Source organism: Fistularia commersonii, chromosome 2 (genome assembly GCF_037954325.1).
Source record: "Fistularia commersonii isolate RoL2024-O1a breed Wild chromosome 2, RoL_Fcom_v1.0, whole genome shotgun sequence".
Taxonomy (NCBI): domain Eukaryota; kingdom Metazoa; phylum Chordata; class Actinopteri; order Syngnathiformes; family Fistulariidae; genus Fistularia; species Fistularia commersonii.
Window position 1 is genome coordinate 10,780,156 of NC_141285.1, and position 12,200 is coordinate 10,792,355.

General features: G+C 38.4%; 1 protein-coding gene across 3 annotated transcripts in view; it reads right to left on the reverse strand.

Annotated features, from left to right (window-relative positions):
• Positions 1-502: 502 nt before the first annotated feature.
• The window catches only part of tasp1 (taspase, threonine aspartase, 1), a 28,930-nt gene continuing 17,232 nt past the window's right edge, over positions 503-12,200 (reverse strand). For 2 of the 3 annotated variants that reach the window (XM_086161451.1, XM_086161432.1), the window contains 3 exons: positions 8,707-8,780; positions 1,670-1,758; positions 503-1,556 (listed from right to left, as the gene is read on the reverse strand). In XM_086161451.1, the coding sequence (XP_086017577.1) occupies positions 1,304-1,556; positions 1,670-1,758; positions 8,707-8,780 (416 nt within the window). In that variant the 3' untranslated portion in view covers positions 503-1,303. Of the gene's footprint in view, positions 1,759-8,706; positions 8,781-12,200 lie in introns of all 3 variants that reach the window. The other variant, XM_086161442.1, reaches the window with a different exon arrangement.

The window sequence follows — 12,200 nt, forward strand, 5'->3', positions numbered from 1 at the left end:
CACATCACCTACATACGAAAGGCAAACTGGCAGTAGATGTAGCTGAAACACTTTTCCGTTTCACATCCGAGCACCGAATACCGTGAACTCATCTCTATTTGACATTGTTCTTAAAATGGCAATAATTTACAGTAGCTCAGGTTGCCTTGATACACCTCTTAAAGTCTGTTGTAGTTGTACATTGTATGTAAACCTAATTTTGCATAGAAAGCAGATTTGGCATACTTAAATCCTTATGTACAATTCTTTCTCCATACCAGAAACTGCCCAGTATGTAATTTATTCCTAGACTATACATTTTTGGCTATCCACAGTGGAGATTATAATGCTGTCTGTTAGGCCTTAAACAAACTCTTCTAGATATAGCAATATGTGTCTTTTTTGGACTAGAAGCACTGCAATTTAAATAATGTGCCTCATGCCTTAAGGCCTGAGTAACTAAAGATAGACACAAAATAAGCAACATAAAAAGTAGCAACAAAGATTTTATTTACTTCTGGAGACTGCAGCCAAGAGAGCGCATATTACCACTTCCAAAGCTTAAACAATTGTCAATTGTTTGCATTTTCAGGATAAAACAAGCACTACAATGGTCAGGCTGATGTTGGAATTCTCATTACTGAAAGAGAAAGGCAGCAAATCGAAAGAAGTGCCAAGTTAGACCACTACTCTTTTAAAGTAAAATCCCCATAGCGCTCATTCAAAAGCTTTTTGAGAGCAGGGACTTCTGCAGTCTGTTTTTAATCCTTTCAATGAAATTATTGTCATTGCAACAGTATAAACATGAATGTTTTTAAATGATGATTAACAGTCACGTTTCAGCAATGTGATCAATTACTGCTACCTGAGTATTAAAGTCTCTCTGGAAGTGCATTAAGTACATTATCTTGATTGACCAAACACTGATCTATGGGTAGTGACTTATGCAAAGTTTTGTACATGCAATAGCAAAGTGTTCACATTTCAAAAGAATAGCTGTAAAACAAATTCTGTTTCTGCATTAGTTATACATTAAATGTGACATTATATAAGATGCAGAGTATGCTACATAATACAGTATGCTGATTAATAATATGTGAATTAGTACACAGAAGGTGTTTGCCACTGCAATTCACATTGTCACTGTTCAACCCACATGGATATAAAAGCTCCATTCACAATAATCAACTTTAGTTGCCTGCATTCTACAAGGTGCATATGATATTTTTATCATGGACAAGCACTTTGACTACAACTTAGATCTTGCACCATAATTACCAAAGGTTTGAAAATAGTCACATCTGTTTAGCAATATAAAATAAGATCAACATCCACCCTGTTTACCTCTAATTAATAGCTTATTCACAAAAGGAAGAATGCCACTTATAGTTGGAAAAGAGTAACAAAGAAAAGAAAACGTGCAACAAGGCAATGGTGCATCAAGTCTAATCCAGGTGAGTCTGTGTATCTCTGTTCTCAGAGGTGGGGGTTGAGTTGGCTTAGAGCACATGTTGTAGACACAGAGTTGTAAAAGTGCATTAACTAGAAGCAACCACCCCGTTCTTCTTCCTGAACACCTGTTAAAACAGCTAAAGCTTATTAGTTGAAGCATCACATAGGTGAGTATGTTTGTATTTGAGTATTGCTTAAATTGCTTTGGAAGTAACGAAGAAAGGCGACTGTGGCTCACTCCATAACACTCATCAGACGACAAACGCCTCCCTCAATGGCCAAGGATTGCCCAGGAACTGTCCCTGGTGGCAATCTGGATATGTGGGTCTGAAAGCAACAAAAAAAGAAAGACAAAAGGTTTACCATTAAAACTTGACTTGACCCCCGAGGTTCTTCTTTTACTAGATTTCTCTTGAGATTAAGATGACAGATTGGCCAGGTTGAAAAACAGCCTAATTTTTCTCATAAATTGTTTAAATTTGCAGTCTCCTACTTGTAAAGAAAAGGGAATTGCACAGAAAACGTCCCTCCCACGAATTCACAGGGGCAATCTTCAGCTAAATCAGGATGTAAAATGGTTGAAGGGCCAGGACATTAAGATATATAGATAGATATATCTTCTTATTTTTTAATTGTTTTAACAAGGGAAAAATAATGACTAATAAGTTTCTCCTCGGCTCTGTGACTGACTGGCACCCCTGGCACCCAGTCCAGGGTGTACCCCCCCTATCGCCCGATGACGGCTGGATTAGGCTCCAGCATCCCTTGCGACCCCGAGTGCAGGATAAGCGGCAGAAGATGGATGGATGGATGGATGGATGGATGGATGGATGGATGGATGGATGGATGGATGGATGGATGGATGGAAGTTTCACTGCTATCTGACCTTCTTTGTTTTAACAGACTTCACAATAAAGACCCCTCCCCTTAAGGGAAAAAGAGTCCTACAGTTTTCTTTACTAATATGTAAATATTTTGTGCTTGCCAAAAATTTTGGGTGTTTTGTTTTAAACATGAATTAAAATCTCCCAATGGCTATATAAGCCGGAAGTCCAATTCATTTTTATTCCAGCTGTGGTTAAGCTGGTAAGCATACCCACACTAAACATTTCTACATTATAAATGCCCATGGATGTTCTCAATCATGCAGGTCATGGTAAATTCTGGTAAAAATCTTTTTCATGCAACTGGACTGGATGATGAAGCATTGAAGGCGTGATCATCAAACTGATGAAGCCTCTCAAAGAGGCCAAATGAGAGGTGAAACATTTTCAAAAGAAGAAACTTAACTCCAGTTGCCACAAGAAGATTTCGACCAGAATTACATTACAAATCTTTTCCAATCAACATCACTTGATCCCACTCCACACACAATGGCTTAACGTTATCTTCTCTTGTTCAAGATATGTGGTCAGCTACATAACTGAACATTCATTTTTAGCCTGTGGCTTTGGATAGACAAGTAACAATAATATTGTTGAGATTCAGAGACAAGTACGGTAACAATAATATTGTTGAGATTCAGAGACAAGTACGGTAACAATAATATTGTTGAGATCCCGATCTGAATGCTGCTGTTTACATTTTCTTTTTTAATATAAACCTGCAAGACCACAAGTATGGTGAAGCAGAGTACTAAATTGATTGACACTAAATCTGAACTGTATAACAAATATTTTAAGTATGACATTTAATCTTATTTTATAAAGTATAAACTTCGTTGATAGTATGAAAAGTAACTTAGAACTTTCCATAAAGTAATAAAATTCCCCTTTAAAATAATTCACAAATTTGCATATTATAGATGTTGCAACCAAAAACTTTCAGCAATCCACAAATGTGAGAATAGTAATATGACAAGAACATGACAACATGGACTTCATCCAGAAATTGTCAATGGAAGCACAGAATAAGTGGAGAAAGGGAACGTCACCTTAGATTCATCTTTGATGGGGTAAAGAGGAAGGATCCCAGGTGACAAACTCACTGTGAATATAATAGCTGTTATCTGCACAACTCTTTCAGAGCAGGCTAACACTGGATCAGTCTACTGAGTGAAAAGTGCACTGAGATGCACTCATTGATCCCCTACTTGCAGAGAGCATCCATTTCTACAAATCTTTTTTTTGTAGTCCAAACTACAGCCCCCAATAATAGCTCCAAGTACATATAGGACAATTGTTCAGACAGTAAACACATGCATAAACACTAATTCAAGGAATGGTTGGTAGCCCACAAATGACCAATACCCGTGTCATAACATTTGAAAGCATTGATGAGCTGATTTCAATCTGGTCCATTTGTGCAGGTGATATACATCTTGATAACTGCTTCATGCTGTACTGAATCATCTGATCCTTATTGTCGAGACTATTTTCATTGAGCCAGGTTGAAAGAGTTACCTAAAAGTACAGTAGGTTTTGAGAACGTGCAACTGAAAAGTTATGACCCAAGGACAGAACTTAAGAAGTGACACAGGGTTAATGCAGAGACGAAACGTTACAGATTCCAGTGCATTTGCACAAGAGGACTCAACACTCTACGGTAATAGAAATGTGTTTAGAGACCCCAGAAGCCACAAAGTAACACCACAGTGTGCAACAAATTATAAATTCAGGTCTCTTAATTTGCTGCTGTTTATGTGTTGTGGTTTTTACATTTTTTCTTTAAGATAAATTGAAAAAAAAAACCAAAAAGATTCATTTGCTATTTATTCTCCATGCAAGATACTTAATAAAAACAAAATGTAGTGTAATAAAAGACATTCGTAATGTAACATAGAAAGCAGACAATGTCCCAGAGGCCAATATTCCATGCCATGTGATTTTCCTTTGGCGAACACAGTTTGGGCAATTCGGCTTTGTAGTGGTAATTATGTCCAGGATGAGGGAACAAAGCAGCATTGGTGTGGTGTGTATCCTACACTTCCCTTTCATCTGTCCAATCATGACAATGGACAATACAATAGGCGGACTGTTTCAGGAGTGCCGCCCGATGGACTGTTCTTGTAGCTTGGCGGACCTCTTTAAAGCCTGCTTGATGTTCTGATGTCCTATCCAGTGTATGCACAGGTAAGTGTTTGAATGAAACCAGATGCTCTCTCTATGCATCATGGCTGTTTTATGCCGATATTACAGCCAAATGTCAAAAGGATAAGAATACACATACAACATTTCTCAGAAACTACTCATTATAGGAAAGTAATTGCACAAGTAACTGCCACAGAAAGGGAGTGCAGTAAACTGACTAAAGGTTTAGCAAAGCACAGTAAGATGCTAAAGAGAGGAATGTCTGTAGGGTAGCAACAGTTTGTGCTTGTGCACACTTTGAGCAATATGAATTATTCACAAAACATGAATGCAATGAAAAACAAATAATATCTAAATTTTTGTTATGACATACTGACCAAAATATGGTTAAATAATTCAATATTTTGCTCAAGCTTTGTCATAAGCACTAAGTTTCACAGTAGACTTTTAGCTAGAAAGAATATCAAATTCTTATCTTAGTGTAGGGATAATAACATATAGACTACATACAATATATAAAATATCATATTTAGAAACCCAAAAAATAACAACCAATAGTGCTTTTGACAGTTCAGTTTATCTAGTGTGACTTTCTATCAATTGCCTTTCCCTTTATCTTTGCAATGTCCATAACCCCTATTTTATGAACCAACCATAAGCATCAAAGTGGTACCTTTGAGACTTCTAAGAAATATCAATCACTAACCAGGAAATGGATGTATAGATTATTATACAAGTTAATTTTACATTTTTAACTAGAAAAGTATTTTAGAGTGATGAAGGACATGTTTGAGAGATGTAAGACAGTGGTGATATGTGTCGTGGTGGTGACAGAGGAGTTCAAGATGGCGGTCGGACTGCATTAGGGATAAGCTTTGAGCCCGTTCTTGTTTGCTATTGTGATTGACAGGCTGAAAGACGAGGGGAACAGGAATCACCCTGGACTATGGTGTTTTCAGATAACATTGGGATCTGGAATTAAGAGCAGGGGACAGGTGGAGGAAATCCGAAAGAGTGTAGGTATGCCATGGAAAGGAGAGGAATGAAAGATGAGTCACTGGAAATCAAAATATATATTTGTGAATGCTAAATCAGAATGGTGAGGCTCCAGGGAGTAGAGAAAAGGATGGAGGTTTTTAAGTACATAGGGTCAAAATTTCAGAGCAATGTAGTTTGGAAAAGACGTTAAGAAACATGTGCAAACAAGTTGGAAGGGGTGGAGAAAAGTTTCAGCTTTGATATGCTGCAAAAGTATTTTCTGGAACGAAAGGAAAGGTGTACAAGACAGTGGTGAGACTTGCAATGCTGTAGGGTTTAGAGATATTGGCATTAAGGAAAATACAGGAAGCAGACTAGAGGTAACAGGGATGAAAATGTTGAGCTTCTCTTTGGGAGGAGGATGAGAGGATGGAGAATGAGTCCATCAGAGGGAACACACATTGTAAATGTTTTAAAGATAACGTCAAGAGGCCTGTCTGAGATGGTTTGGACATGTACAGAGGAGAGATAATGGATATATTGGCAAAAGGATGTTGAGGTTCGAACTGCCAGGCAGGAGGCCTAGTGGAAGACCCGAGAGGAGATTTGTGAATGCAGCAAAGAGTACATGAAGTTAGTTGGTACGAGAGGATGAAGAGAATAAGGTTAGATGGAGGCAGGTGAGTCACTGGGGCAGCTACTGAAAGGAGCAGGCGAAATGAAAAGAACACTGCTGAATTTTAACAAAAACAATAAGGGAGTAAACAAAGGTCTTATGAAACTATTCTTTCAACAAGATGAGAAATGCTGTTTGGATACAGGTGGGATGAAACTTTGTATTTGGACTTCTTGCTTGGGAGAGTGAACAGGCAGCTCCTCTGATATACAAATGACAAACAGACGAACATGAAAGCATTGCAGCGTCAGTCCCTCAACTAGTTGATATATCTGTCACCAATCCTAAGTTGTACATTTCAATGTGTCAACTTCAGTGTCAAGACAGGAAGTGAATACATTCCCAGCGGATCCAAAAACCAGTAGTGACAGACAACATTCCAGTATCTGTTCCAGTGACACTATTTCACGGAGAGCATTAATGAAGTGCTGGGTGACTACTATCGCACACATATGTCTCCAGTTCCCTCTTCTCATTCACTAAAATTCAAAGAGCCAATGCATGTTTATGCAAACAAAATAAAATGTACATTATGCTGAGTGATTCAAATCACACCTGACGGTTACAATGTTCCAATCACTCTATATATTGACACAAGTATGGCAGCAAAGGTTGCAGGCTCACAATCCACAAAAAAAAACACAAATGCAGAGACAGCCTGATAAAGCTACAGATTGATATAGTGATGCATGGCTGTCAGCACACTAACATACTCAAGGTCCAGGAGGGGTCTGTGTTGGGTGTGTGTCAAGGGAGATAGACCGCAAGATAGCATCCCATCCCCCACCCCTGGCTCAGCAGGACAGAGAAATTAGTTTGCAATCTGAAGTACATCAAATAACAATGGCCTCACCTAGTTGAGAGAAACAAACACTAGGGAGAAAGATGCTGACTTTTTTGTCGCTTCACTGGTGTGCTAGTAATATAATCTGCATTGCTATTGAGATAATCATTAAAAAGTTTTCCTTGCTGGTGAATGAAATTCTGTGTATCAAATTGTAAGGGTAACAGCTGCTAAACGGAGCAGTACATAAAAATCTAAATGCCAGGGTCAAAAAAAACCCACATAGGTGTCATAAGGGTGAGTCAGTGTGGAACTTTGAGGATACATATTGTATTAAATTCATTGTATTAAATTTTTGAAGATGGTTTTAGGCACAAAACAAAGACAAGCTGATAAGACAACATAGTTCATCATATAAGATTGAGTTATCAGTCACAAATAATGCAGTATACCTTCACAAATGAGTAACGGGTAAAAAGCAACTTAATTTGTTCTTCCTAGTGGTTGTAAGAACATCTGTCAGAAAAAATTCTAATCAATTAAGAATGTGAATTTGACACATCTTGAAGTGAAACTATAGAGACAATAACCAAGTTTCCAAAGTGTTTGGCAGATAAGGTTTATATGCAATGTGAATATGCCACAGGTCCTCTGTGGCTTTAGGCCAAATGTTGGTTGTCTCTGAATTAATACAGCAGTTATTGGATTAATGATGTTAAGATCAGTGGTGTGATCAGTGCTGCATGGCTTTTGCTACTTCTTGTTGACAGACACTTTATCTTAAATGTTTGTTGTATGTGCCGGGGAACTAACATGCTGCAGAATGGTAGTAATCAGATGTATGATATATAATACCGGTAGTTAAAAGTTTCCACCTTTGAGAACAATATTACTGATCAGACCCTTTACTCAATTTCGAGAAAATATAACTCAAAAACCGTTAAGGAAGCTTTGTGATGATTAACTTATATCTGTAGAAATGCATATTGCTCTTCTCAGCCCTGTGATATCCAGCCATTCTCGAGTTATCAGTTTACTGTAAGTGTTGTTATATTCAGTAATGTGTATACACATGTAATTTACTAATCACGTCCCCCCTCCAACCCACATTATAGAGAGGAAATGCTTTTTTCTAATAAGTTTTTCATGAAGACCACTTTTAAATGGAGGTATGAATAGATGAGATGAGATATACTTTAATGATCCCATGCTGAAATGGTTTAAGATTAGGGAGATATTGTTGGTTTTCAGAAAATTCTACAAATTGTCTGCTAAGACACATAGAAATGTGCGCACAGTATCTGTCACACTGAGATGCCTACTATGACTGGATTATTCCAAATGAGCCTTACTTTTTGTGATTCTGTAGAGCTTGTGGAATCAAGCAGAGCACCAGAACTCTGTAAAACAGCTGCAAGTATGATAACCTGATGACTACTACAACACGTTTCGTTGCTGTATCCTCTTCCAAAATGTTTCCAGGTGTTTTAGTGTCAGCTTCATATCTCTCTGTATCTTACTTTTGTAGTGCTGGTCTCCTCCATCCCTGTTCATATCTGCTACATGGTGGTTAGTCTTTGACCATAATTTGAATGGTGTTCTTCAATGGAAATATTCAAATCTTTTTTTTACAGATCAAATTTTAATGTAGAAAATCATCTATTTCTATAACTTACTGACCGCAGAGGAATTATGATGAAAATATATACTTGTTTTTTTTTTAACATAATTAAATACAATTAATTCTTGAGGTATTATAAATGTAAATGAGAAGGTATTTGCTGTTTAAAACAATTTATAAAGCTTACCTTTGCTTTGCTATCTTGGGCAGACATGTACCCAACACACATGCTCTCTGTGGTGTGGCTCCATAGAAACTCCACTGTAGAGACATATAGAATAGGCAACTTAAGTACCTATTTTTTTCAAATAATATTTCAAATAACAACAGTAATGTGTAGTTTATTTAAATTACAATGAAATCTCATTACTCATATCAAGTTGCTATTCAATGAGACCAAAACTAATACGATACAATTTACACAGAGAGTACATAAAAAAAGCATTTTCTTGCCACCTTTTTCTTTAATGAAAATTGGGTTTCTTAAATTTACATTTCAAAGCACAAGGAAGCCTTCTCCGTTATCTTCCAAATCTTTTAGCAACATGTTTTAATCTGTTAAAACGCTCTGTCAGAGGAGTTTTAGTTTTTACCCAAGGAGTACATAGGCTTTTTAAGCATTACGATTTTTCAAAAGCAGTGGGTATTCTCAAACTCTGACATTGCATGATATCACATGGATGTTTCCCTCTAAACCTATAATACAACATGTTTTTAAATAGGTAATCACCAAAGGCAAGAATGATTCCCCCCTGCATACACATTAACATTTACGTGAAAGATATTCATGGAAACAGCTTCTGCCTCTGCAAGAGACAAACGGCAACCTGGTGATTCAACTTCAGTTAACCTAGAAATATAGGACATTTGATTGGGGCATACAGTAAGAACAACTGACAGGACAGTGGATTTCATGAAAAGTTTAATTTGAAGAAACAAGTGCCCATTGCAGTCCAAACATTTCATATCTATGTTTAAGGTCACTGATGGAATCTGTGTAGGGACACTTAATTTCTTAAAATATTTCTTGAGATTATAACATCTCATGGATGATATATACAGTTAGGGCAGGAAATATTTGGACAGTAACACACGTTTTGTTATTTTAGCTGTTTACAAAAACAGATTCAGAATACAATTATATAATCAGTATGTGCTTAAAGTGCAGACTCTCAGCTGTCCTTTGAGAGCATTCACATCCAAATTAGAGCAAGGGTTTGGGAATTACAACTCTTTAATACATAGCCACCTCTTTTTCAAGGGACCAAAAGTAATTGGACAATTGACTCAGAAGACTGAAAAAAATAACAAGGCTGCATGGCCTCTTCCCTTGGCAACCTGTCATCAGTTAAGCAGTTAAAAGGTCTGGAGTTGATTCCAGTTGTTCCATTTGCATTTGGAACCTGTTGCTGTGAACACACAACATGCGGTCAAAACAGCTCTCAGTGGAGGTGAAACAGACCATCCTAAGGCTGAAAAAAGAAGAAATCCATCAGAGAAATAGCAGAAATGTTGTGAGTGGCCAAATCAACAGTTTGGTACATTCTGAGAAAAAAAAGAGTGCACCAGTGAGCTTGGGAACTCAAAAAGGCTTGGACATCTATGGAGGACAACAGTGGTGGAGGATTGCAGAATCCTTTCCATGGTGAAGAAAAAAACCCCTTCACAACATCCACTCATGTGAAGAGACACTCTCCATTAAGTAAGTATATCAGTATCTAAGTCTTCCATAAAGAGAAGACTTGAAGAGAGTGAAGTATCTAACTCTACCATAAACAGAAGACTTCAAGAGAGTGAATACAAAGGATTTGCCACAAGGTGCAAACCATTTATCAGCCTCAAAAATAGAAAGGCCAGAATTGATATTGCCAAAAAACACCTGAAGAAGGCAGCCCAGTTCTGGAACAGCATTCTTTGGGTAGATGAGACAAAGATCAACCTGTACCAGAATGATGGTGAGAAGAAAGTTTGGAGAAGAATTGGAACAGCTCATGATCCAAAGCACACCACATCTTCTGCAAAACATGATGGAGGCATAGTGATGGCATGGGCATGCATGGCTTCCAATGGCACAGGGTCACTTGTGTTTACTTATGACGTGACAAAAGACAGAAGCAGCTGGATGAATCCTGAAGTGGATAGGAAAATACTCAAATTCAGCCAAATGCAGAAAGTTGATAGGACGGCGCTCCACAGTCCAGATGGGCAATGATCCAAAGCACAGTAGTGGAATATTCTGCAATGGCCGAGTCAATCACCAGATCTCAATCCAATCGAGCATGCATTTGACTTGCTCAAAACAAACCTTAAGGCAGAAAGACCCACAAACAAGCAACAACTGAAGACAGCTGCAGTAAAGGCCTGGCAAAGCATCGCAAAGGAGGAAAGCCAGCATTTGGTGATATCCATGGGTTCCAGACTTGAGGCAGTCATTGCTTGCAAAGGATTCTCAACAAAACATTGAAAAGAACCGTTTTACTTAGGGTTATCTTTATTTGTCAGATTACTTTTGAGCCTCTGAATTGAGGAGCGTTTGTACAAATCATCTTCTTCTTCTCTTATTGCTGTTCCCTTCAGGGGTCGCCACAGTGAATGAACCTTCTCAATCTAACCCTATTCTTTGCATCCTACTCTCTCACACCAACTACCTTCATATCCTTACTCACTACGTACATAAATCTTCTCTTTGGTCGTCTAACTAGACCTCTTGCCTGGCAACTCCAATTCCAGCATTTGTCTACCAATCTATTCACTATTCCTCCTTTGTACATGACCGAACCATCTCAGTCTGACTTCTCTGACCTCCTCTCCAAAACATCTCACATGTGCTGTTCCACTGATGGACTAATTCCTGATCCTATCCATCCTGGTCACTCCCAAAGGGAACCTTAGCATCTTCATCTCTGCCACCTCGACCTCTGCCTCCTGTCTTTTCGTCATTGTTACATTTTCTAGGCCATACAGTATCGCTGGTCTCACCACTGTCTTGTACACCTTTCCATTCATTCTGGCTAATACTCTTCTGTTGCATAGTACCCCTGACACTTTTCTCCACCCATTCCAATGTCCATGACCCTGTCTCTTTCCCTCTTTTCCACATGATCCACTGCTCTGGACTGTTGACCCCAAGAACCTAAAATCCTCCAACTTCTTGATCTCCACTCTCTGTAGTCTCATCGTTCCAGCCGGGTTCCTCTTATTCACATACATATACTCTGTCTTGCTGCGGTATTCTCCTTTAGCATTCCTCCACCTCTCTAGATTTTCCTCAACCTGATCTCTGCTCTCACTACAGATCACAATGTGGTCTGCAAACATCATGGTTCATGGAGATTCCTACCTAACCTCATCTGTCAACCTGTCCATCTGCCATCTGTCATGTCATCTGTCACAACTACAAACAAGAGGGAGCTCAGAGTTGATCCCTGATGGAGTCCCATGTCCACCCATGTACATCACTGTTACCCCCTAGCATACCTCACCAGTGTCTCACAGCTAGCATACATGTCCTGCACCAGTCTAACATACTTTTCTCCCACTCAAGATTTCCTCATACAATACCAGAGTTCTCTCTTGGCACCCAGTCATATGCTTTATCAAAGCCTACAAAAACACATAGCAACTTCCTCTGGCCTTCTCTATTAGCATTCTCAAAGCAAATACTGCATCTATAGTACCGGG